Here is a 27,093-nt window from a genome sequence, read left to right on the forward strand (position 1 = left end):
TCTGAAGAGGTACTCGGACTTCTCTTACATGTGAATTAACGTACTACATGTGAATTTCGAGAAATAGGTAGAATGAAAGTTCGTGTATGGCAGTGTTACGTGCTAAAATGTAAAGATAAGTAAGTATCTTGCAAATTTTGTGAACATAAATATGTATGCGCAAATGTTGATAAATTGGTAAGACATGTATCTTGTGGCATTTACCCAATCTAATTGTTCTATAACATTTATAAATTTAATGTGTTTATAATATCAGTAGTAGAGTCAAGTTTAGCAAATCCACTTACCGATAAATTTAAACTGTTAAGTGGTTTAATAGTAGGTCTATTAGGACTTACTATATAATTTTTTCACACACATTTAATTGACAGAACATATTGTAAGTAAATATACATTTATGCGTACTCTCTAAATATAATAAAGCCTTAATAAACTAACATACTACCGTTTAGAATATACATTTTAAAGAATCCTCTGTGGACAACAGTAATAATATGCTGTGATATAAAAATTAATTCCACTTTGATATCATAATATAATAATAGAATGCAATGTTCTTTCTCATTATACATAAATTCCCATTTTGGGAATCTGGGAATATTCCCGAAAAATATCTTCCCGGGAATTTACCCATCACTACTAATGCCCCAAAAAAAATTGTGTTTGATACTTTCTTGACTACTGGAACATCACTATCAACTTATTTCTTCCGTTAATCATCCTACTTTTTGCTAGTTTTTGCCTCCCAATACTAAACAGTTACCTTACTGTTTAGTGCAAATGGAAATGGAACTTAAAAACTCATATTATTAGTTATATAAAGTAACGTCAAATAATTTTAAATTTTTTAACCCCCAAATTCTTTAAAGCCTAGAAGTAAATCATAATATATTAAAATAAAGTAATTAGTCTTATAGTTCTTATAATTTGCAAGATAAAATAGAGAAATGAAAATAAATTCCTTCCCGGGAATTTATAGGGCAGGGAAAGAACCGGGGAATATTCCCATTTTTAAATTCCTTCCCACCGGGAATATTCCCACTGCCCATCACTAGGTATGGCACCAAGACATGATGGACACACTGGATTTCTCACAACAAAAAAATACTTGTTTACCCTTAAGGATTTCCTATACGGAAACTATTATATTTTTGAATGAAGATCGAATAGTTTTATTCATAGTGTATCACTTTTTTCATATTTTTACTTCATTATTCATATTATTATATCGTAATTAGTATAACATGGGAAATTGGAAATCTTAATGGGACTTTTGGACTCACTAGATGGGATTTTATAACTTTTCGGGTTAGCATCACTGCCTTTAAGCTTGTAGTAGGAAACACGTACAACGAAGGCGTTGAAACGTGTTGTTTTCTAACAGGAATTCATATACATTTTCTTAAAATCTGATTGCATGTTTGATTGAAACTATAAAGTTACTTTTTTTGAATGTTCTTGTAAGTCGTTTCATTAACACTAGCAGTATAAAATACATTGGTCCTATCAAACACAGTTGCAAATACATTATAAATCTGAAATCATAATGGCTGGTGAGGCATCTGTTAAGTTGGAATTGATGTGCAAAGAAGAAATCGAGAATGACTTCCCTAAAGAAGATCCATTCGAAGGGAAAGGGTGGACATACGAACTTATGACTGACAACAAAGAGTTAACATTATCTAAAACAGAAGATCAAACAATGGAGACGGATGTAACTATGTATTCTTCAGATGTGAAATCCACTATTGATAGGGTGAAATCAGAATTTCCAATAGATCCTCTATTTGAAAGTAATAACGAAACGCTAAGAAAAATAGAGGTTGAAGAGGCTTCCACGTCGTTCTCTAATGACAAGAAAGAATTAACAACAAAAAAATTAAACTCAGTTGAGACAGAAAGGTAAGGTTAAATTTTCTATATGGCAATTAGTTCAGATTGATAATAGGGTTGCATGCTTTAGAAAATTTTATAGACGAGGACCAATTCTCCACTAGAAATATTTAGATATGGCAGAGACCTCGATTGTAAGTTGATAATTTACAGTTCGCAAGTGGCACAGCACACATAGACTAGCTGTTCACAAATAATCGATACTACCCATAAAAATTTTATAATAGCTAGAGTCATAATTAAGTAGAGATTAATTAGTTTTGATTAAACATTAGCCACCCTTTTCCGTAGTGCATCCAAAATATTAGAAAAACACAAGATAGAATTCTTACCACATGCATGCACATTAATTGTAAAGTTCCATGCTTAAATTCATTGTGTATTTACTTCTTTTTCAAGAAGGCATCTTTTTATATTTTCACCAGTCATTTTTGTCGGGTTTGTTTACTTTCCTCTATATAGATTTGTTTTATGGGGGCCATTAATGTAAGTAAACGAGAAGAACTATTGCGCTAAAGGCAATATCCAACTTGTGCTCCGTGGCCACTAAGAAAGCACTACCGGAAACCACATTCCGTACGTCTCAATGGAAACTGTAATAAACAGGAAGTCTTTTTTATCGTCGTTCTATATTTCTTCCACTCACATTTGAAATATGGAATAATGATATGGGTTCTTTTATCTGGCGCACAGACTGTCTTCAAGTGTGAGAAAAAGGATATAAGAATAGTACCGTCATTTCCCATAACTATGGTCCAGATTTTGCATATATTTGGTCATACCTTTTCTAATATTTGCCGCAGAAGTGCATAATTTTGGCTGTGGGTAGTCCATACCTTCCGCTAATAAAATAATTTACTGTCGTTAAACTAAGCACTTGACGTTCACATTTATGAAAGAAAATATGGTGGTACATAGTTATGTTCTGAGTTGCCCAACAATGGTCCATGAATAGATTGTGGTGTGGAAGGCAATGTTGGGAGGCAATTTACATGAAAATGAAAATCTACAGAATAGAAAATTTATTAAAAAGAAAACAAAAGTATTAAAGTACAAAGTTTTTAATAAAACGGTACCGTAAATTATCAAATAGTACAATTTAAATATTACTGATATTTTAACATAAACACTACGGTACTACACTAAAGAAAGCACCAGTACATTATAGGTTAAAACTAATTCAATCCAAAGTACTGTGCAATACCTCTGTCAAGTTCTTTCACTTTGAAAAGTCCTCGGGAAGAGAAAATTTGTTGGAGTGGATTAATGCTAATGATTATATCACTTAGTGGATTATATAACCTATCTTCTTGTTGTGGCCATTTCCAGTACGAACCAGCTTTTTCCATACAAGAAACAACAGCCCCTGTTTCCCTTGTTTCCTTTACAATGCCTGGCCATAGCCTACTGTCATAAGACACAATAACATACACCCCCTCTTGCAAGTCAACGCCATTGTAACTGGAGTTTTCATGGCTAAAGATGTTGGTAGAGAAATCGTCTTCGTCTTTATGTAACATAGATACGTTTGTATATGTATCTGAATGAGTTAAACGTGAGAGTTCCAGCCCGTCATCTTCACTGTCTGAAGATTCAAATTCTTTTGAAACTTGGCTGCGCTTCACTTTCATCTTACTTTTAGAAAGCTTCCGTTTTGGTGCTTGAGATCCACTTGTGGAAGTCTGTTCTGCTGCAACATTTCCCAAATCTTAAAACTCATCTATTGAAATGCTTCTACCAGGTTCAACATGTAGTTGTCTCTTCCGGGTAGTACCGGTACATTTTTTGAACGCTAACGCATTGGTATCATCATTATTAGCACTGGTACTGGTGTCGTTTCCATAACGCATTTTCTCTGAATGTTGTAAGAAAACGGTTGATACAAGAGAGGAAGTTTTGTTCCTTTCTGGATCAGATGATGGCAATCTGTCTACTTCGTTCCTTTTCAGTGTATATATTCCAGTTTTGCAAAACACAGAGTGTAGGTTAACTGATCCTCGATCATGAAGCATTTCGATCAGCTTACGCAAAAGGTTCGGAAAAATAGCTTTCGGAAGGGTTCCTTGTTTCCGTCCTTCACCAGTTGCCTTCCAATCGTGTAAAATTTTTCTCCAAGCTACCTTCATGGGTCTAAAATAGGCTACATCCAGAGTTTGCGTGAGGTGGGTTGAGTTTGGTGGCAACCAAATGAATGAAATATTGTGTTGTTTACACGCATTGAGCACACGGACATTAAAATGTGATGATAGGCTGTCATAAATTACAACCTTCTTTCCGGTTAGATCCTTTAATTTTGGTAACATTATTGTGAAGCACCAATCCTCAAAAACTACTGAATCAAACCAACCGCTTCGTGTTCTGTTATATCTAGCCCCTGGAGAACCACCTTCAATCCACTGATCATATATTCTTTCCGCTTTGAAGTTTACATAAGGATGACACATTTCTCCCTTGGCATTTCCGCACATCATAATGGAAACTGAAGCTTTCGTGGAATTGAGGACAAGTTCAGGATACTTACATCCTCTTTTCGTAATAACTTTGAGCTTTCCTGGATCGTCTACTAAGTTTGTTTCCTCAAAGTTCCAAATATGAGTTGGAGGAATATCTTTCAGTTCTTCAGTCAAGTTGTTAAAAAATCATTGATGAGATTGCAGCTGACTCATGCTCGCAAGTTCTTGATATTTGTACTGAACCGCACAGATAATTCTGCACTATGCCGCTGTATAAAACATTCCGACCAGCGTTTTCCAGGTAAGTTGTTTTTAAATCTTGGCTCCACTTTACCAGATGAATCCAAATAAGCTTTAACAATAAAACGAAGATCTAATGAAGTTATTGGAAATCCAAACGTAGACAATGCTATAGCGTGATCAACAAAAGCTTGTTCTTCATCTGGGGTAAACACACAAGTACGTCCAGGCAAGGCTACACAGTTGACTCGTAAAGCTTTCATCTTATAATTATGGAACTACGAGGTATTTTATAGAAAGCTGAGGCCTGCCGTTGTGTCATTCTCTTTTCTTTAATTGCTTTAATGCAATCTTCTAATGTGTCAGGCGAATAAGGAAGATACGGTCGCCCATCAATTTTCCGTCGGTTTTTCTTCCTCGTAGTCATTTCTGTGAAAATAATACGAAAACGATTTTTTTTTTAATCTTGTTGCGTGTATAATAAATGGTACTGGTGCATTTCCTACAACAAGCACTGAACTTTACTTCTGCATAGTAGATTTATAGTCAGTAGCGGATCTAGAAGATAAAAACTGGGGAGAGGAGCTGCCACACACAAAGGGTAATTACTATTACCATTTCCATGTAGAATAAGCAATCAATTGCTTCTTGGTATTTAATAATTTAGTAACTTTCAATAAAACTGATAGGCCGGAACCCCGGGCCCCAGCCTGGATCCGCCACTGCCTATAGTCAGTGAAATAGACCTAGGGTTGAACTAAGAAATAAAGGTGCAAACCAAATGGGATACATCTATGGTCCACATTGTAATAACACGCTACCACATTTCACAGACTAGAATTCCCAACTATGGTCCACGAAAATTGTGGTACATTGTTGGGATTCAAGTTGAAGACTTTTGTTTACTAGCCTACTACACAGAAACAACATAATTTCCTTCAGTAGTTTATATCTAGTTTTACTGTAGACATAAGACAGTTCTTAAAATAATAACTTTTATGCGTATCCTACTTACCAGTTTTATCCACTGAAGCTTACTTTCCATACTTTTGTGCACGAGGCAGTTATTGTTGTTTTCATCACGTCACGTCTCCCGCGCAAATAAAACCCGCGCGTTCAAACTAACTATGTTGCCCTATTGCACCATCTATTGGATCTTCTTTCCGATGCCTAGCTTAACTCCCGGCAGGAAAACGTACTAGCTATTGCTAATGACGTCATGAGAGTTGTCCTGGACCATAGTTGGATGCGTGGACAATATTTATGGGAAATGACGGTAATAGGACTATCTAGAATTGAATCCCACAACGAAGTTTTTAGTAAAACAGATATCATGACTTTTTTTTTCTTTTGTAAATTTTTTGGTGTGTCAAGTATATTTAAAAATATTCAGAAACTTTAACCACGGAAGTGATGTCCATTCCTCTATTAGGCATAAAGACCATATACTATATTATAAGTCACGTAAAACAAAATAAGAATATGGATATATACATAAGTGTACGTCTAAGAAATTATTTAAAAATTTTGGTCACAAGCTCTTAACACAATCTCAAAAATTCTGCAAATATTTTGTCGTAAGAAATTTAGTGCATAGCATTTCGGATATGAAGAGGGTTGTTAAATGCAGAATATTCCTATCTACATAAAATTCACGTCCATAGCTGGATAAAATTTGTAAATGTTATCTATGTATGTATATATGAATGCATGTTTGTATGCATCTATCTATTTATCAGGGCTCGAAAATCTACTGTAGATGCAAAAATGCATTGGTAAGAAATATTTATAAAATATTTTGAAATAAAGAACACGGACCTCCTAATTTTGCTATCGAAGCAGAGCGTTTGACTACGTAGACCATCATGTTTTATCTAAAATTGAAAGGTGTGGACTCCAGCATAACAGTTTTAATTTCTTCGAAATACATATTTACGAGGTCGAACACAAAACGCCTTATTCAAAGACCTTCTGACATGTGATTAGTGCAATACTCAAGAGTACGACTAGCAGATGTTTCCTCAAATAGTCAGGCCTTTAGTATGACGCTAATCATTTTTAAACACGACTCTGCATAAGGCCCAAAGTACCTATGTGAATGGGGAATTCTCACTAGTAGCTGAACTAAAATATGGCGTACCTCAGGGCTTTGTTCTAGAACCTTTAATTTTCATTCTTATAATAAATCATTTACTATTAAGTTTCAAAGCTAATTCTATCCTGTTTCCTTATGATAAAACCTTTCTGAACGTAGCTGATAATTTGACCGACCTAGACGAACAAAGTAGGGTTACAGTCATGTAAACCACATAATAGTTTCGAAATAATAGTTTTCTACTAATTGAAAAAAGACTAAACAGATAAAATTTTACTTAAATATGATACTAATTTTAGTATTGGCGACATAAAGTTTCATGGCATTATGTTAGATAATAAGTTGACCTGGGAAGCACATATTCAACATATGTGTCGTAAATTATCAAGAAAAGTATGTTTGTCAAATACCTTAAGAACTACTGTGCCACAAAATTATCTAGGAACTGCATATTTTACATGTTTCCAAAGTATATCTGCGTACCGTAAGAGAGGGATACTTTGCACAAAATATCAAGAGTTTCACAGTTCTCTGTCGGCAAAACCATGAACAGTAAAGAGGAAGTTTCAACTGTTACCATAAGATAGAACATTGTCACAATTATCGATATCAAACTTTACTAAAACCATAATTTGCAATCAAGAAAATTATACATATATTTTTTGGCTCGATTATTTAAGGTGCGAGTGACTTAAGCCGAAGCAGTACCTTTCACCGGCACATATAAACTCCAAAAAATAAACTTTTCCACCATTCCAATTAACTACTAACTTCGTTCAAATTCTGACCGAATTATTCAGGTAGAAATTAAATTTCCTTTCCGATTCAAGACTTTTAATAATTATTTTAACTGCTATATGCAGAACGTCAAAATACAAATTATTTCAGAATTCATTTTATAATATATATATATATGGGCGCGTCATTTATAATGTCAAACCTTGATGACGGAGAAACCAAAAAAGAGACAAGCGAAACTTTGCACGAAGCAACTATAAAAAGGGGCACACTGGTAGACGTATTATTTGACATCACGGGATGAACAGTGTTGTCAATCCAATATAAAGTTATGATTTTTTAAATGGAACGACCTAAATTGTATTTCATAGTTGAATTCAACACGAAAAAGAAAGGCGAATGATATGCCACCCGCAGGTCAGTGTTGCAAATTTCTCGAGAAATAACGTTAAATATGTGCCACATTTAAACGCCTTTTGCACGCACAGGGAGTGAGGTACACACTAGTTTTTCACAGTAATTTAAATATTGGCCAGAACGGTTTAAATTCACACAAAGTTTAGATGGGTCTGTTAAACAGTGTTGACATAATAAAAAACACAAAAGTCGAGTTTGTTGCAATAACTCAAAAAAGGCCATAAATACATTAAGGTTAAAAATTTATGGGATAATTTGTTTTGTCATTAGAAGCATTCTCACGTTTATTTGAAGTCGATAAGTCAAATACCGAGATATTCGGAATTTTGTGAAAGCTGATAATATTGCGCAGTTGAAGTTGGTAACGCTGTCTCAAATTCTCACTTTTTGCCCTCAACGTTGAGGAATTTGTAAAGAAGTGGCTGAGGCAAAATATTTTGATCTAGAACTTTTCCTGCATTTGCTTGTAGTTTAATTTCCGTTCTTTTGTTTTTGGCTACCTTCTGCATTTCTCAAAGCATTGTTGCAATTCCACGGCGAAAGGTAACGCTAAAATTGTTATAAACAACATTTGTTTATTTGTTGTATAATTAGGTAAGATTTATGTAAAAGTTAAGATTAGAGGATAAGTGTTGCAGAGAGGGTACCAGGTAGGCTATATAAGGATCTAAAGGAACCCGATTTTCGGTACACAATTTGTTTACGCATTATTTACTTTGAATTGCGACATTCTCTAACATGGCCAGGACACTGTCCATATCAATGTTATAAGTCTCCGATTCTCTGTTTGCCCTCCTCCGTGGAATTACGACCAATTTTTGAAGCCTTTCTTTTAAAGTTTAGTTTGTTTTTGTTTTAAGTTGGATTAATGATATTAGGAAAAAATTCTTTTGTAATTAACATTGGATTTTCTATAACAACACTTACTGTAAGCTTGGTAGGATATATACAGGATATAACCTGATTTACTCTTTTCAGTAGCTACTACTCTTGACCTGGTTACTTTTGTAGGGAGTTGTATGCTTATATATTAATTAGATAGATTTTCAAACTCGAAACTGTAAAGATGTTTTAAAGAGTTCTCGCTGTATACTTTGAGTGACAATGCCAGAAAATTACGACGCGAAAATTGCAGGAAGCGCTTTCCGTGTCCTAATCTTTTGCTCGCCTGTCCCTTCCATTGCACATACGTGCCTTTCAGATGGGTTACAAAAGCCCGTTCAGCTTATTATCCCTAGAACGTTCACATACGTACGTCTGTGAATTGTTGCATAGTTTAACCATAGGTTTGCGGAAGTGGGTCAGCGTGGCTCACTAGTAGAGCGCTCGTGTAGAATTACTGTTACTGACGGTTTGCTTGGAGCCAAACCTGAACGACGTTTTGATAACCTTTGCTGTTGTCATGCGAGTAGTGCTTTATCCGATTCCACGGCATGTGAGTTTTTGGAAGACAACATCGTGTTGTTCGGTTTTTTTCGGGTTCCGTTTTTTCCCATATTGTCATTCTTCCAATTCTTTCATAGTCATCCTTTACTATGAATCCTTTTAGCATGCAAGGCATACTCGTGGGGTATAGAACTAGGAATTTCATTTTATTTTATGGGTATATTTTCCTCCATGGTTTAGCTGCCTAAATATAATTAAAAATACATGTAGATCCAGTTTTCACATTCATGTATGGTGCAGCACAACATATAATTTTGTGGTTCGTTGGCGTTTGTCTCATCTCTACCGCTGATAGTATAAAATTCAAAACGGAAGTGGGACCGCCATTTTTGGCGAGGAGTCACTAAGTGGCTATCGGTGGCCAACCGACGCTTACAGCATGGAGATCATTAAAGCAGAAACGATGATAGAAGAATTTGTGGAATAAGAATGTGGGAAGAAACGGGAATACTCCGGTAAAACTCACAGAAAATAATGAAATAAACCAAAACATGAGACATCGACAATGAAATCAACTCTTTGAATTTTACATCTCACGCTTATGCCGGCTATTCTAAAGCAGACAATGATGACGAGGGATGAATGAAATGATGGAATGAAGAATGTGGGAGGAAACGAGAGAACTCCGAATAAACAACGCACACGATGTTTTTCTACCACAAAGTTCAATTTGCCGTGGCTGGGACCGTACCCGGGACCCCAAGAACCAAAATTGAGGTCATTGAGGTAATAGTTACTTAACTATGAGGATATCCTATAAGCGCGTAAGTGAGGAACACGAAAAAAGTTTTCTATATAAAAGGAAACTATATAGGGTAATTTCATTCTTAGCAAAAGTTCTAATTTAATTGATAGTAGTACGCATAACAAAGAATTCCGTTTGCCTTGTAGCTGTGAAAGAAAGTAGATGATTGAGGAAAGAATCACAAGTTCACTTGCTACTACAATAGCAATTAAATTAATTGAAACTCTACTTTAAGCTATCTACAGGCGTTTACTGAGTCAAAAGATCTAATGTGGCATCCTTTTCAACTTTCCTTGAGGCAATTTTGCACATAACAAAGAACATGGATCAATGCAAACTTTACCCACGACCCACTGACCCAGGACCTACCGTGATCCACCACCCACCATGACCCTTTCTGTCCCAACACCCACCGTGACCCACTCTGAGTCTTTGTGACCAACTCCGTCTCACCAAAACCCATCGTCATCAACTCTGACCCATGATCCACGTCCTCCTCTTCACTGGCTAAAGATGTTACACTTGTAATAAAACAAGACTCTGAAATTATCCCTCATCGGGGTTTGAATTTTTAAGGTCAATCGCTCAAGCATGGGTATGTTACAATACCAAAGGATATGAACTTTACAATGTACAATGGTATAGTGTTTTTCATGGTCCAAATTACGATGAATTTAAATTTAATTGTCATATATAGTTATTTTCTTCGTGCCTTACAGATACTTTTCTGTAGAAAATAGGATGAAATTTAAAACTTTCAAATCAAGGTAAAATAAACCAACGTAAGAAAAAGAAAATAAAATTTTTCAGTTAATTAAACATGCCGTACCAATTTAAAATGCCCAAGTAATTAAGCTTACATTAATAACTTTATGCTCATTTTCCTCACAATTTGATGGCCTCATTGCCTTATGCTCTGAATGCTCCATCTAATAAACACAAGTTCTAGCAATTATTTTCATATGAAGCAGCGGATATAGCGAGGCACGGCATTTTTTTCACAATTAATAATTCTTTCTCAATTCGTTTCTCAACTAATATCGTTCGTTTTCGATTATTTTCACAAAGCAACCTACTACCAATTTCCAGTATATAGAAATTTTAAAAATGCTAGGCCATGTTCTGTTTATTTCTAATGAAGTATTAATATACTGTATTTGAGCTCTCTAAGTTGAACCGCTTGCGAACGGCTTGAACGGCAAAAATTCTGATCCCCACTCCCACTTTAGGATATGTATTATAGTAAAAGCGATACGCGTACGATAACTTCCCTTTTGAGGCTGAGGCCTAACTATGTATAACAGGGGAGATTTGCATTAAGGTGGGACACTTTTGGAATTCATACTTATTTTACAGATACTACTACAGAATATGAAATACAAATGTGTTCATTAGAAGCATTGGTGATTGTACTGAAACGCATATAAATATTTTTATATCAAAAAAAATAACAAATGTGCAAAACCATAGTTTGAAACAAAGTCTGTAATATCTTATGAAGTAGGTCGTGTAAGTTGGGACAGATCTTGTGTTAAGATGGGACACGCTATTACTCCATGTTTTTGCACTCTGCACAAAAGTAAACGTTCCCACTTGTACCAAGATACTATTAGTGTGACCAACCTTCACAGTACAATCACTGAATCCATCCTTCTGAGGAAATACTGTACTTTCCGCTATAGAGTAAACAGTAGCATTCATCAGATGTGTCAAATTTATTACTTCCGTGGCGTATATGAGGCATAACATGAGACGACGTTTCATGAAAGGTAATATTTCTTCTTCGTACTGTGCGCTGTGTTGTGGAGTAAATGTTAGTTTACCTGTGATAATGATATTCATGACGAAGACTTGTTCTGTACGGTGATGCAGTTAATACTGGTACTTTCATTTTCCTTCCACGAGCAGTCCTAGATGTTGTTTCTGTAACTTGGAAATAGTTTGGAGAACTTATCTTCTCAACGCTGACATGCAATGACTCAGGCGTACGGGTAAGGCATTTGACTGTGGATGGTAGTTCAATATCATCGACCACTTCTTATGGTGTGAACACTATCACAACCGCGTTATTCGTAGGTTATGTGGCACTAAAGCTGCCTCCATGAAGTGATTGTGGGTTTTGGAAACGGCCGTTGCGGAAACCCTTTTCTAAAGTTTAATGGAGATACTACGCGGAGATCTACCTAGAGAAGGAAGTCATGGTCTGTGGTCACAGGAAATCATTATCTGTGAAAACAGTACAATCAATAGAATAAAAGCCCGTTTTTACTGAAGCCATTTGCACCATTGGATACGGTTGCTGTTTTAACACATACAATTTTGATAACTTCTGCCAGTTGATGTTCTGTGAAAGATCTTCTAGGATTTAGGCGTAGCCATATTTGAACAGCCTGATGGTAATACTTCTCGATTGGGCCAAATATTGAAACATTCAACGGCTGCGTTTTATGAGCACAATGTGGGGCAAGCTGAAAAGGATAATTGTAGTGACGAGTGAACATGAGTAGATGAATTCTTCATCTATGGAAATAACAACTCTGCAGTGATCCATCTGGTCTTACTAACTGAACTGAACCTGTAGGGACTTTGTCTAATAATATTCCCTGCTCCATTTTTCTTCTCAAAATAAATGCGATGTAATATTTCCGCACACGTATTGGAACACTACCTACCACAACAGTTATATTTCTACCCCTCTTAGTAGTAGTGCCTATCGCCTACTATTTTCTTTCCCTTCTTACCAGCAAAAAAAATTTACATACAATTTTCATTCCTGTTTCATCTCAGGAGTAGATATTACCAGCAATAAATCTATGTTCGTTAAACAGGTTTCTCTAATAAATGTTAAAACTTATCAACACGTTCTTTGTTGCATCCATAAATACGAGCGCGAAATGGGGCAATTGTTCCCTCAAATTTCCTGTACCTTTCACAAATGCTAACACAACTCATTTTTGCTTTCGTTTATAGTGAGAATTTTGACCTTTTCCCCTCCCCTTCAGACAAATTATTTGCGGCACTACCCAACCATCTGGACAAAGGCTTTTGCGAAACATAAACATTGGTATTCGCTGTTGAATAAAATGACCAAACGACCAATATACCATTCATTCCAGGTTGACTTATTAGCCAAACCTCAAGTCTTATTGACCAAACTCTTTCGCTACTACCTTCAATTCAGTACCTCAACCCAATGTGCACCTACACTTTTGCAACATTTCGCTTTTACAACAAATTAGTTACATCTAGGAGGAACCAAGCAAAATACAGAAAAAGATCAGGCTACCCACAAGAGTATAAAAGCTCTACACCTTCGTGCCACTTTACAGAGAATGTGTACAATAAGAACTAACTTTTGAAGCCAGATAGCGTCAATAGCATACAGAAATGACTATACGTGACGCCATATGGCGTCAAGTAGTAGTAAATTCAAATTCTCCCATTGTACGAAGTAGCCTGTTTTGATTTCCTATACTCAGGAAATAAACTTGTGTTAAGCAGCCTGAGAGATTAATCAAGGAATATTGAACTATTTACTAAGCTTAACATGTAAAATATTTCGTTCTACACTTTTCTACGATTGTGATATTTGCTTTGAGCCAGCTTTATAAGATGTGACGCTGTTCCATCTTAGGCTTGTAACCACTGTCACATCTTACGAACTCGCCTTCTGTTCCGTCTTTATCACCTCTTACAAGACACCATAATACCTATGACGCTTTCATGCCTTGTCAACATTGATATAATTATAAAGTTGCCACAACACAAAAAAGCTAGTTCAAAACTCTCGCTTATAGCAGTACAGGCGAATTTTATATAGCACTCAAATATAGAAATGCATTGTCCATACATACTTACAATTGTTACACATGTACTTCTTGTTGCAAGTTCTCACGACTATAGTCGTGTCATTTTTCATGTAGGGGGCCGCGGTGGCTCAGTGGTAGAGCGTTCACCTCTGGTGCTTGGGGTCCCGGGTTCGATCCCAGCCCCCGCCAAGTGAACTTTGTGGTGGACAAACACCGTGTGCGTGGGTTTCCCCGGGGTTCTCCCGTTTCCTCCCACTTTCTTCATTCCACCATTTCATTCATTAATCATCATCACCGTCTCCTTTAGCCTAAGCGGCATAACCGTGGGACGTAAAACTCAAAGATTTCTTTTCATTTTTCATGTAACCTCTAGACACTAATACTCGAACTACCTCATTGAACGCTATTAATAGAGCAGTCTTTCCTACGTCCCATTTTTATGAGCCGTCCTAACTTATGCAACTCTCCCGTATATACCAAAAGTAATTCCATTTGATTTTGCAATTTAACTATGATCACCCACACGTAGTTACATTATTTTTTTAATATAATAGTTCTTTTATTACAGATAATTCCAAAGTATTTTTCCAGTAGTTAGCTTCACTAAAAAATCACAGACTGGATCTCAAAAACCAAGTAGTAAGTCCTGTTTTTTATTACAATTGCAAATATCGGAATCCAAAAGTACCTGGAGTTTTTTTCATTAAAAACAATTAAAAAAGAACAGCGTTTGCAAAGGATATCAATGGCATTGTCTTATCGCTTGTCTTATGGCATAGCGTTATACATTGCTAGAAGCAGGTTGCCAATACTGATTGTTGTAGCCCAATGGTAAGCCGTTGGATTCCAAATTCTTATGCCGTGAGTTTGATCCCCAATTGGGTAAATTCTTTTTTTATGAAATTTTATTTTCCGCAGTGAGCATTCCGGGGGGAGAATTCTTCAGAATTCTGTCACATTATTCCCTAGTATGCAGAATAAGGTTTAAGAAACCTTGCCCTATGTGCCATACTCCAATAAACTCGACAATTTTTGAGCACTAGACCCTCGACCACAGGCTCTGTTTCTTGGAACGTCGCGGGTTTGTTGCACCTCCAGACCCCCTTTCTTTGCTTTATCATCAATTTCCTGTCTAGAACGGTAAAAATTCTTTGCTAGTGGATCCAAAATCTGAACAGCTACCATTTATCCAAACAGGCAGATAATACCTTTAGTCAATTATTATCTCGAGGGACCTCTGTTTAGGAAATTTGAGAAGAGTCCCGGCTATTCTTCAGAACCACGTATTCAGGTGTTAAATAATTTCGTACAGGTGCATCCAGTGTACCTAATAAATATGACGTTATGGCTATTCTGCCCTTTGGGATTCATTCTTTTTAAAATAGGCCATTATACGTCGCGTGCCAAATTGAAGTCCTGTTGCTATTGGTACACTTCTTTTTAGAATAGCGTAGCCAGGTAATCGGTAAAACAAAATATATGTGCCCAGCATGCGTTTTATCTTTGCCATGGCCATATCCAAGGGAGCCCAATCATTTATATGAACCGCTTCCAGCGTAAAGCAAACATGTTCACGTTTCGTAATGTTTGTAGGAAAGGGAAAAAATGAATAAAACTATCTTTAGACTATGCCTATCATAACACGGGAGATTGAAATCGTCACGATGTCCATCGTTATTGAGCGGACAAGTGTCCTTTCGGTGCTACACGATCCAGTGACCTGCTAGAAACCTTTAGCGTCACACATAAGAAAATGTGTAGATGTTGGACATATTTGCTTTCTGCAGTAAATGTTTCATATCTTTTCGCATAGAATTCGTTGTACTTCAGTGGAAATATGTCAAAATTATCATTATTATTGACTCAAGAGGCCCCACCCAAGCACGAATCCCCACCTTCCCGATATGGCCATATCGCCCTTGATTTAGCGCCAAAGTTCGTGAAATTGCCAAATTGCAAAGTTAAATGAAATGACTTTTGGTATATATTTTGGCCCTAATCCCAACTGTGGTATTACATCGTTTCATTATAATACATACTCTAAGAAGGAGTAAGGGTCTGATTTTTGGCGAAAAATTGAGTATCTCGCGAGCAGTTCAACTTAAGGAATTGAAGTTCAGTATATCAACTCTTTATTAAAAGTAATTATAACTCGTCCTGGAATTTCTTAAAATTCTCTTTTATGGGGATTGGCAACTTCCAAATAGAAAGCTGGTAGTAGTTTGTTTCGGAAAACAATTCAAAACGATCGATATTAGTTAAGAAACAATTATTATTTAAGCAAAACTACAATGCTTCACATTTTATATCCACTGCTTTCTATTGTAATATAATCTGAAGCTTGTGTTTATTATGTGGACAGCCCAGAGCACAAGATAATGAAGCCCTAAAGTTGTAAGAAAACTCACAAAAAAGAATCTCAATCACAAATTTATACTGGAAGCTTACATGGAAATTTTAAGTTTGTGCGGTATGCCTAGGTAAATTTACACTTTTTCCCTTTACATTGGTCTATTTTACCTTGGTTGAGACTCATAAATTTCATCTTTTTTTCTACTGAAAAATATGTGTACATCAACAAGAAAATAATTATTGAAATTCTTAGTAATTTGACTAATCACAAACACTTTACCATTTATATCGTAAAGTTCAGATCCGCCGGTATTGTAATAGAGCAGCGATTGACCGTAGAAATTCAAACTCCGATTAGTGATAGTTTCGCAGCCCTGTTTTATTACAAGAGTAAACACTTTATTCAGTGGAGAGGAGGGCGTCGATCATGGGTGAGTTTTTGACGATGGGCTTTGATGGGTCACAGTGGGTAGTCGGTCAGAGTAGGTCACGACTGGTGGTGGGTCAAGTTTTCATGGTCTCACACCAATCAAGTCGACATCGTAGCGAAAAATGTATTTGTTTATGTATTGTACAAAACACAAAAAGTAAACTCAATAATACCGAAGCAAGGAAAAGGATTCAATGTAAAGTACTTCGCCTCTCTCGAATAAGTCACTTAAGGCATTACAAGTGCGTATCTACGCCTCGAGCATTTCCAATATAATTATTTAAATGCGCTGGCCTTGTAACTTGCCTGTGCGGTCTAGTGGCTAGCACATGCCTCTGTGTTGTACTGCGTCCCTTGTTCGGTTCCCGGTGGGATAACTTCTGAAATTTTAAATGTTCTCGATGTGTATGTGTTCATGTTCCTGTTGATCGAGGTTACTGGAAATAACTGTAAACCGAGTAGGAAATATACACTAGTTAATAACAAGGGGAAACAGACTTTGGTAACCTCAAACTCGGATCCTAGATATCTTTCGAATCGACGAAACCCTGCCACTAGTTCGGCAATCGTTCGACGCGTCGTTATATCGAGGATCCACATTTACCGAAAATTCCATATTATCCAAATTGACGACTAGATGTTGGCGAAGTTTACGGCATAGAGTGAGTAGTCCAGACATTCCAGTTACAATGGACAACGCGTGCTGATAATAATTAAATAACCATGGTAACCCTTCCAAATAGAATAAATCGAAAATAACCGGTGTAATAATACAGCTTTTTATTTATTAAATATGTTGGTCTTGAAAAGACTGAAGCTGTAAGCAAGAAAAGAGTAAACAAGAAATAATAATAATTAAAATAATAATAATTATAATTGTTATAGATCTCGAAGTCACAAGTTTAGTTTTGAACGAAAACGGTACTTCTTTATTTTCAGAACGATAAAAGAAGGAAAGATACATAGCCGAAGCTATTGATAAGGATATAAGAGATTTAAAAATGCTTCTTCCTTTTACATGTGAACGTAACAATATACTGTGTTTCAAAAAGAATATACGTATTTCGAATGCATATATTTATTAAACTTTAAGACATACGAATATGAAATTTTACACACATATTTACGAACCTCTCAAGTTCAAATTTCAAATTACAGATGATCGATATGTCCTCCATCAGCGATAGGAACAATATCACATCAATACTCAAATTCCTTCCATACTCGGGCAAGCATGTCCTGCGTCACTGATGTTATTTCAGTACGGATCCGGTTCTTCAACTCTTTCAGGTTCTGTGGGAGTAGTGGTACATAAACGTATTTAAAGAAACTCCACAGGAAGAAGTCACAGTGTGACAAATCGGTTGACCGCGGAGACCAGCTGAGACATGCTAAGTCGCCCTTCCTTGACGACCAATCCAACGGTTTGGCAGATTTTTATTCAGATATTCACGCACTTGGCCACTCCAGTGAGGGGGTGCCCCGTCTTGTTAAAAGATGAAGTTGTCTTTGTGCAGCCTCGGAAACAGCCAGTTTTGTAACATAGCGACATACTGCTAACTCTTATCCGTGTTTCCATTAAAGAAGAATGGGCCGTGAACAGACGATCGGGATATCGCACAAAACACATTGACTTTGGACGAATCTCGTATATGTTCCATGACTACATGTGGGTTCTGTAGGCCTCAAATTCGAACATTATGTTTATTTACCTGACCACTAACACGGAAAGTCACTTCATCACTGAACACTATGCGTTGTGCAAAAGTGTATCATTGTCAATAACAACCAGAAACTCGTTCCAACAAGCCACACGTTTCCGTTTCCCATCATGACGCAGAGCTTGTATAAGCTGTAACTTGTACGACTTCATAACCAACCGACATCTCAAACCACGCCAAATTGTTTTTGTCGACACTTCTAACTCCCGACTGGCACGACGAGTTGATTTTGAAGGACTACGTTGGAAAGCAGTTTGAACTCGTGCAATTTTTTTCAGGAACACGAGGGCGGCCGAGACTCTTTCCTTTACATACATATCCTGTATCTACAAACTGTCAATACCATCTTCGAATGTTCCACCCGTTGGAACGATCAATTTGCTACCTCTACCTGAAACGTCCTTGCACTGTAATCACGGAATTCCACTTCGCAAACTCGAGAACACAAAATTATTTCTGCTGCGGAGTAACCATTTTAAACATATGACGGTTACCAAGCAAAACAGAAGACAACTGACATCTAGCTGCTATCAATATAAAGTAGACTATGTGTTCGTTTCTGCAATAGCCGAGACGAGGCGCAGCAATCGATAGTTTAGACAAAATAATTCTTCGTAATACCTAGATTCTTTTTGAAACAGGGTGAATTATTACCTTTAGGGATTTACAAATAGAACTATCATTTTATGACAACAGCAAATATAGTATAGATATTTATTAACTGGTAACAATAATGAATTTTTTACGCCTTGTTTTACGCAAGAAGATGAGTTAACATTGAATAAAATAGTTATTGAGACTAAGGTTGCAATTTAGAGCACTATTTATACATTGTGGCCTTTCTTTAATGCTTTACGAAATGTGTATGAAACGCTAAGCTAATAATAATTTATTGACCACATTACCAGTAAATTTCTACGATTAAGCTATGTAAATTCACACACGGACAGTGATCAAACCAAAATGACAGACTAATGTGAGTAGGTCTCTCGATCAGTTTTCCCTTTCTGTCTATAATACCTGGTGGAGTATTGGATAACAAAGTGGTCTGAAGGTCTTCAGGTTCATGGATCGAATCCCGCTCGCGGCGTACCATTTTTGTTTCTTCAGCACAACTAAAAAAGGTAAAATAAAAATGCTTACGCGTGATAAAGCCTGGAGGTCCATCGAACGAAAGCTAGGTGTCATTACGTGACACTGAAAACTCATTACATTTAAAGAAACAATAAATAATGGAAAGATATATTATCTTTGTCTCAGACCGCAAGAATATATGAAAGACGTAACCAGAGTAACTGTGTTCTGTTGAAATAGTTCTGTTCTGAAGGATTGAGCTCATTCTTAGAGATAGGAATAAAACATTGGTAATACTTTACAGAAAAGTAACATTTTTGTATGAGCATGGGAAGTAATTCGTTTCTCGATTTCAAAAATATCGACAAGAATTAATGATATAAAGTAAAAGCTTTTCTCTGATACTTTGATGTAATAGTTCTTTAACTACAAAATATCATAAAATACCTTCATGAAGGATATGTAAACAAGAATGCTTCCCATATATAAAAGACACAATACGAAACAAAATGTATAACTTCTTTCTTGCCAGAATTTCTACTGGAATTTATAGAAATAAGCAAAACAAAGAATTGTTTTGCCTCAGATCTGTGAAATGAACAAGGTGATTGAATAAGAAAGAAAAATTGAACAATGAAAGTTTTTTCTGGGGACTACAATTGCTTAACAATGAAATTAATCTTTTCTTTAGGCTTTGCTGGGTAGGGTAAAATGGTGATGAAGGATGATGAAAATAAATTGTGAAAGAACTTGTTGAACATAGAATGTCGGAATTAACGGAAGCCCGAAACAATCCACGACCACGGTGTTCTTCACCACAAACTCAAATGGTTTACATGAAATAGAGGGTATCCAGGCAGACTAGACTAACCAGCATTTTTAAAGTTTTGTGAAAAACGAAAAAGAAAATGAATAGGAACTACAATTTGCAGGAAAACACAACTACATAGAAATTTATATCAAATTGTGTCTATTTAAATAACAGTATAGCTGGATTACTTTCAGATAAAAAGTCCCACAATTACCTGTATTTTGTTATGACTAACTCAATTTCGCAAAAATTGATAATTGGTCTAGTTTGGCTGGATACCATATGCAGTATTCCACAACCTGAGCGTGAAAAAGTTAGTTCCTTTGGACGTATCTTCCACTCTTGAGACATGGGAGCTCAAAAATGTTTTATGGGGTTAACATCAGCAGATTTGAGAGGCCAGTCTAGGCAGATCATTTCATGGTGAACATCGAACTATTCCGTTCTCTGTCTTGATGCATGTTAAGCACTATTGTCGTTCTTAAAACGAATTTATGTTTTCCGAAATCGCCTTTGAAAGGATAGAAGAGAAGCGATGGGAGTAATTGAATATAGCTTCAACTGACTCCATTTTTGAATTTAGCACGATGTTGCTAGGATCCACAGCTGTCGTAGAACCCAAAATTGAGCTGAAACTCGATCATAGTGACAATTTTGAACTACATGCTCTAACTGATATCGTGTTCTACGTGGTCGATATAATATTACTCTTCAGTGTTGGTCAGAATAGAATATTTTTTCGTCGAAAAAAAAAATGACTAGATTCTAATACACGGTGCTTGAGTCCCTGGTTCGATCCCAGCTCATGCCGTGTAGACTTTGTGGTGGACAAACACCGTGCTCGTGGGTTTTCTCGGGGTTCTCCCGTTTCCTCCCACTTTCTTCATCCACCATTTCATTCATTTCTCATCATCACCGTCTCCTTTAGCCTAACAGGCATAACCATGGAACGTAAAACTAAAGATTTCATTTCATTTTCTAGTCGCCTTTCCTTGCGCTCTTCTTTTAAAAGTGAATTTTTATTGGACGTGCAAGTTTCTATCTAGCAGATTTCAGTCGTCGAATTGTTTCATACGAACAACCATATTCTACTGCTTTATCCATCTAAATCTGTCGATGAAAAAATGGCTTATTTCGCATCTGCATCCTGTTTCACAGAGGTTTCTCGAGGCCGGCCACTTTGAGCACCGAGGTTTTGCCTAATCCATATCTTCTTGCTCTGCATAAACATCACCCATTTACGAATTGTTCTAGGAACGCAAGACCTTCTTCAAAGACAATGCTTAACTATATTTTGGCGACCGGTATCACTTCACTAAGCAGCGATCAGTTCTACATAGCACCGTGTTCGTGACATGTTCGTAAATGGCTTGCTGTGAATATTCCACACAACCTTACTGTACAATGAACCTGACTGGTATGCTGTAGCCAATTTTAGTCCTCTGTTTATTTTGCTGAAAATAAATAAATAAGTAATAGCACGAATTAAATATATTTTATTTTTTTGTGTGCATTCTTTTAAATTAACCGTCATCAGTGAATAAAAAGTTTGTTTGGATCAGGAAAAACAAAGTTCGTTCCAAATTATCTTCTACCATGAACCTACATTAATGCAATGGAACCATCTCTAAACATGTTCAAACGCGATAGGCTATAACGATGTAAATAATATTATCATATTATCAATCTGTACCTGTTTTAGGTATATGATCAGAGGCGCAATAATTGAACAGAAATAGGTATATTGAAAAAGAAAAGAAAAGGTTTGTTGATTAGTTATTGATAGGATTATCATGAAGATGTAGTTGAATTCACTAAGAAGGATATTTGAAATGTATTTGTGATCTAATGGTTTCGAGTAATCATCTTCCAGAAATAAAAGGAAACATAAGATTCTAATATCGTATAAAAGGTCTTGCTGCTATTATTTATTTAATAATAATAATATAGAAATATAGATAGATAGATAAATAGAGATCTTGTTATATAATGGTGCGACGAATCCCGGGACCCTGTAAAAGTCTTGAAGCATAGTAAAGACAGGGTTCAATTCTAATATCAAGAGACTTATGAACTTAAATTATACTTGTTTGCGTAGTGAAAGAAAAATTGAGCGTAAGACTAATATGGCCAATGTGCACAATGATGGTAAGTCAATGACGGATAATACAGAAGAAACCGTATCGCAAATGGTAAATACTAACCAAATCTTGGATATGTTTATGCAATTAAAGCAGCAAATATCCAGTGAGCTTACAACGAAAGTCAGTGAAATTACAACGAAAGTCGAAGAAATGAAACTGATACGAGTCAACAGCTAGCAACGAAAGTCGAAGAAATGAAACTCAATACAAGTCAACAAATACAGCTGATGTCTCAAGGTATCACTCAACAACTGACGCAGCGAATTGATTCTAAGTTAGACTTAATAATTAATCAAAATGTAGGACGGACCTCATCACATAGTGTACAACAGTCTCCAAATATATCAGGAAACGTAAACATGGCGGAAAACGAAGAGGGCGTTGATTTAGAATTGTCTGCTAATTTACTTCCAGAAACACTTGATATAGACATAGAAGAGCTGGATGTTGCAGAATATGACATTCCACCAGTTGATAAACCTCTAACACTGGAAAGCAGTTTGAACGAACTGGACGACCAAGGATCCCTCAGTGATTATGAAGTTTCTTCTCCTTTGCAACAAGTCGAAGAGACTGGCTACGTTCAAGAAAGTAGTGAAACTTTATCGCTTACCTCCCGAGGAAGCTCTGATGCCAGAAGTCGGCGTTCCTCCGAGAGGAAGAAAAGAAGAAGCCTTAGCGGTGCTACTTCATATGACGCCATCTTGAGACATCTAATTTTAAAAGAAATATCATCGCAATTAATGTCCGAAAGCGAACGAGTCAACGGTGGCCAGCCATCAGCAATGGTAGTTACAACCATGATCGTCGTTGGCACGTCCCATGGTTTGGTCCTGGTGTTTGATGCTACCCAAACCTTGAAATGGTGTTTAGGAACAACTGCGCTTGGAGAGGAATATGGATCTGTGTCAAGTCTCTGCTTCAACTATGATTGTAGCAGAATTCTGGTTGGCTTTGCGAAGGGGCATATTTTAATGTATGATCTCACCAATGGGAAACTTCTAAGAACTATGACAGATGCCGATCCACCTGGGACTTCCGTTCTTCATGTTAAGTTTACAGATTTGCCAACGTTAGCGTTGTACAGCGATAGTGGTGGCTCAGTGTTCGAATTAAATTTCAAACGAACTATGGGAGTACGTGACTGTGATTCCCGATACTTGTTTTCTGAGAGCAGAGGAGAAGTGTGTACCATAGAACTCTTGCTGCTTCATAATTTACAGAATTATCTACTTCATGATGTTGTTATGGTTGCAATGGCAACATTATCTAAGGTAATTGTGGTAACAATACGTCCTAGGATGCGTGTGCTATTTACCCACGCTCTTCAGGCTGCTAACGTAAATTAGACAATATCAGAAGAAACTTGTCTTCATAAGAAGAAAGGAGCAATTAAAAGTATACGTATGATTTCATTCGGTTATGTGATGTTCGGTAGAAATTATAAATAATTTATTTGTTTCTTTAAAAGCTCATCTATAATTAATTCAATATGAAATGATTATGAAATATACATATTGACTTAAATATTTTTGTTGTTGTTAATTTATGTTCCAATAGAAGAACCGAATATGCTTAGTTGGATTTCATGACATTAATCTTAACTCAAAATCTATTCCATTTTGTTTTGTGTAGATAGTACGATTATTTTCTTTTGTTGTTGTTTTGTTAATTTCATAAGTTATAGTAACATATAAGAAGGCGAAAGTAAACGTAAACGAATTCTATTTGTCTTATCCTAATTAAAATATTATAACAATTGTATATTAATTGCAGATCATAATTCGCTATTATACAATCTGTACCTGTTTTATGTGTTGTGATTGATAGAATCTTTGCATATGATCTTGCCTTCTGATCTTTGTTAACATCTAATAAGATGATTATCGTTATTTATAAATAATGTTGCTAGAACATGGATAAATATGTTAAATATAGATAAAGGTAATATTATATTATTTAATACGGAAAGGAATAGATAACTGAATAGTCCTATCGACGATATTTTTTTGACGTTATTAATATATGAAAGTATGATTAAGACTACATATAAAAGAATATAATATTGTAATATGAATATATATATATATAAGGATAAGAGAAGAAAAATAATTGTATGAATGCAATTTTAAATTCATACGAGGGCTATTCAAAAGATCAATATTTGGAAACATTTTAATCCAGGGTTCTTTCCTTCACAGTATTACTGTTACGTAATTCCCGTTCGAGCGACAATTTATATAACGATGTAAATAATATTATCATATTATCAATCTGTACCTGTTTTAGGTATATGATCAGAGGCGCAATAATTGAACAGAAATAGGTATATTGAAAAAGAAAAGAAAAGGTTTGTTGATTAGTTATTGATAGGATTATCATGAAGATGTAGTTGAATTCACTAAGAAGGATATTTGAAATGTATTTGTGATCTAATGGTTTCGACTAATCATCTTCCAGAAATAAAAGGAAACATAAGACTCTAATATCGTATAAAAGGTCTTGCTGCTATTATTTATTTAATAATAATAATATAGAAATATAGATAGATACGTAAATAGAGATCTTGTTACAAGGCTTAACGGTACATTCTGATCACTCTATGCAAAATGAACGAATACGCGATGAAAAGGTACACTCTGCCTACTGTAACTAACTAGGAAAAGCTTGCATATGTGGATGGTTAAATTTGAATGAATTTTAATTTGGAAGTAATTGTGTTTGCGACACAGCACGCAAAATGTTGTGCATGCTGGGGGAATAGATCATAAAAAAGGAAAATGATTTAAAGTACACCAAATCGGCGTCAGATATGCATTGATAAAGGTAGGCAAGTAGGAGTAGCTCATAAGATGGAAGTAGTGTATAGCTATTAAAGGAACAGTGTTCTAATCTCGTGGTCATTTATTGTAAATTTTCATAATAGTTCCTATTCAATTACTACATAGCATATTTTCACTTTTGCTCGTAATGTTTATTTTTTCGATTAATAATTATCGACACATATCCCCTCAAACATTCTTCTTATAAACTGACTAGCTTTTATTAATGTCCGTTAAATGTAATTAAAGTGACATGTAACGAATCGTCTTTGGACCTTCCTGTTATCTGTGAAAAGATGGACTCGTTCTAAGTATTCTTTATATGGAAGAATTAAAAAGAGAGATAATTGATATTTTGTGAAAAGGATTAGATATTTAGTCTTTATGTGTCATTATCAAAACCAGGTTCTTTAATAGTTTACTAGAAATATGGTTTAAAAGAATTGTATCGCTTATTTGGATTTGTTCTTTAAAAAAAAAAGAAAAAATAGACTGCTCTTTTAAATGAGAATAAGGAATGCTATTGCGTTAGAGGTTGTCGTGGCTTCTTCCGCGAAGCTTCGAATCAGCGTGTCCTCCTGTGGTCGCTGATTTTTCCTTTATGATTCGCATAGAGCGGAACTCCGTCTTGAGTTGTGTCTATATTGGTATGTAGCTTGAGCAGTTCCTTTGCTTGTTTGTCCAAGTAGTCAGCATTGGGCAAATTGGAAGTGTGTTCCAACGAAGAGTAATAAGTTATAATTGTGCTTTGTGCTTGGAAGTCTCTTGTGGTTTCACTATTATAAGAAAGTTTTGTAAGAATAGTGTATTTCTGAATCGTTTACTTGTTTGAGAGAAAAAAGCTGGAAAAAAACTTGCTGTCAAAGCTATCATCAAGCATTAATTTCCTAATTTGGGGACCAATAAACACTCCCGCTGAAATCTTAGCATCACTCAGGTTAGGGAACTTATCTCGCAAATACTTGAAACCTTCACCAGATGTGTCCATGGCTTTGACAAAGTTTTTCATAAGTCCTAACTTGATATGAAGTGGCGGTAGTAATATCTTATTAGGATCTACCAAAGGAGCGTATTTGACGTTGCATTCTCCAGGTACGTAATTCACTCTAGGTTCCCATTCCTTCACTTCATAATGTTTGTCATCAGCTCGGCTATCCCATAAACATAAAAAACATTGGTACTTCGTGTAACCGCACTGCAGTCCTAATAAAATACCAACTACCTTGAGATCATAACATATTTGCCAACAATGGTCCTTGTAATTTATAAAATTTAGCAAAGTTGACATGGTGTCATAGGATTCCTTAATCTTCACCGAGTGCGCAAGTGGTGTAGAAGGATTTTATTTCCATTATGTAAAAGGACAGCTTTAAGGCTGACCTATGACGCGTCGATAAATAACCTTCATTCTTCTGGAACGTAAGGAATTCCTAGCTCCGCCATCAACCCATTTATATCCGTACATACGCACACATTATCTTGCATTGAGAAATAGCTTGAAAATTGAACATGCCTTTTCCTGTACACTGATATGTTGTTGACTACAGCAATACAAGTGCGTTGTTGACTATTGTAAATATTCATTTTTATGTCTGTGTTTGTAGTAATAAAGCAAATCGTTTTTACCCCAACTCAGGAGATCTGAAAGCATTACTATCAGGTGCAATAAACAGTGCACACAGTATACATACAAATATATTTATTTCTCTAGAAAGAACAAAGCGATTTTTACGAAACTTTTAGGGTTTATTAAATATAAATCAAGGTATACTTAGGTATAATTTCTATGTTACTATATGTAAGGGGACAGGAGCTAGGGGAATAAAATATCTGAAAAAGGGAAATTTTTGAGGGAATTTCCCGAAAATCCCTCTGTTACGGGAAAACTACGTGATGGAGAGAA

At 35.9% G+C, this 27,093-nt stretch overlaps 1 protein-coding gene across 2 annotated transcripts in view; it reads left to right on the forward strand.

Annotated features, from left to right (window-relative positions):
* Positions 1–1,305: 1,305 nt before the first annotated feature.
* Positions 1,306–27,093, forward strand: part of LOC145675729 (uncharacterized) — a 98,336-nt gene continuing 72,548 nt past the window's right edge. Inside the window, exon 1 of one of the 2 annotated variants that reach the window (XM_081746356.1) lies at positions 1,306–1,902. In XM_081746356.1, the coding sequence (XP_081602482.1) occupies positions 1,547–1,902 (356 nt within the window). In that variant the 5' untranslated portion in view covers positions 1,306–1,546. The remainder of the gene's footprint in view (positions 1,903–27,093) is intronic. The other variant, XM_081746355.1, reaches the window with a different exon arrangement.

Source organism: Thermobia domestica, chromosome 18, assembly GCF_964235325.1.
Source record: "Thermobia domestica chromosome 18, izTheDome1.hap1.1, whole genome shotgun sequence".
NCBI classification, from domain to species: domain Eukaryota; kingdom Metazoa; phylum Arthropoda; class Insecta; order Zygentoma; family Lepismatidae; genus Thermobia; species Thermobia domestica.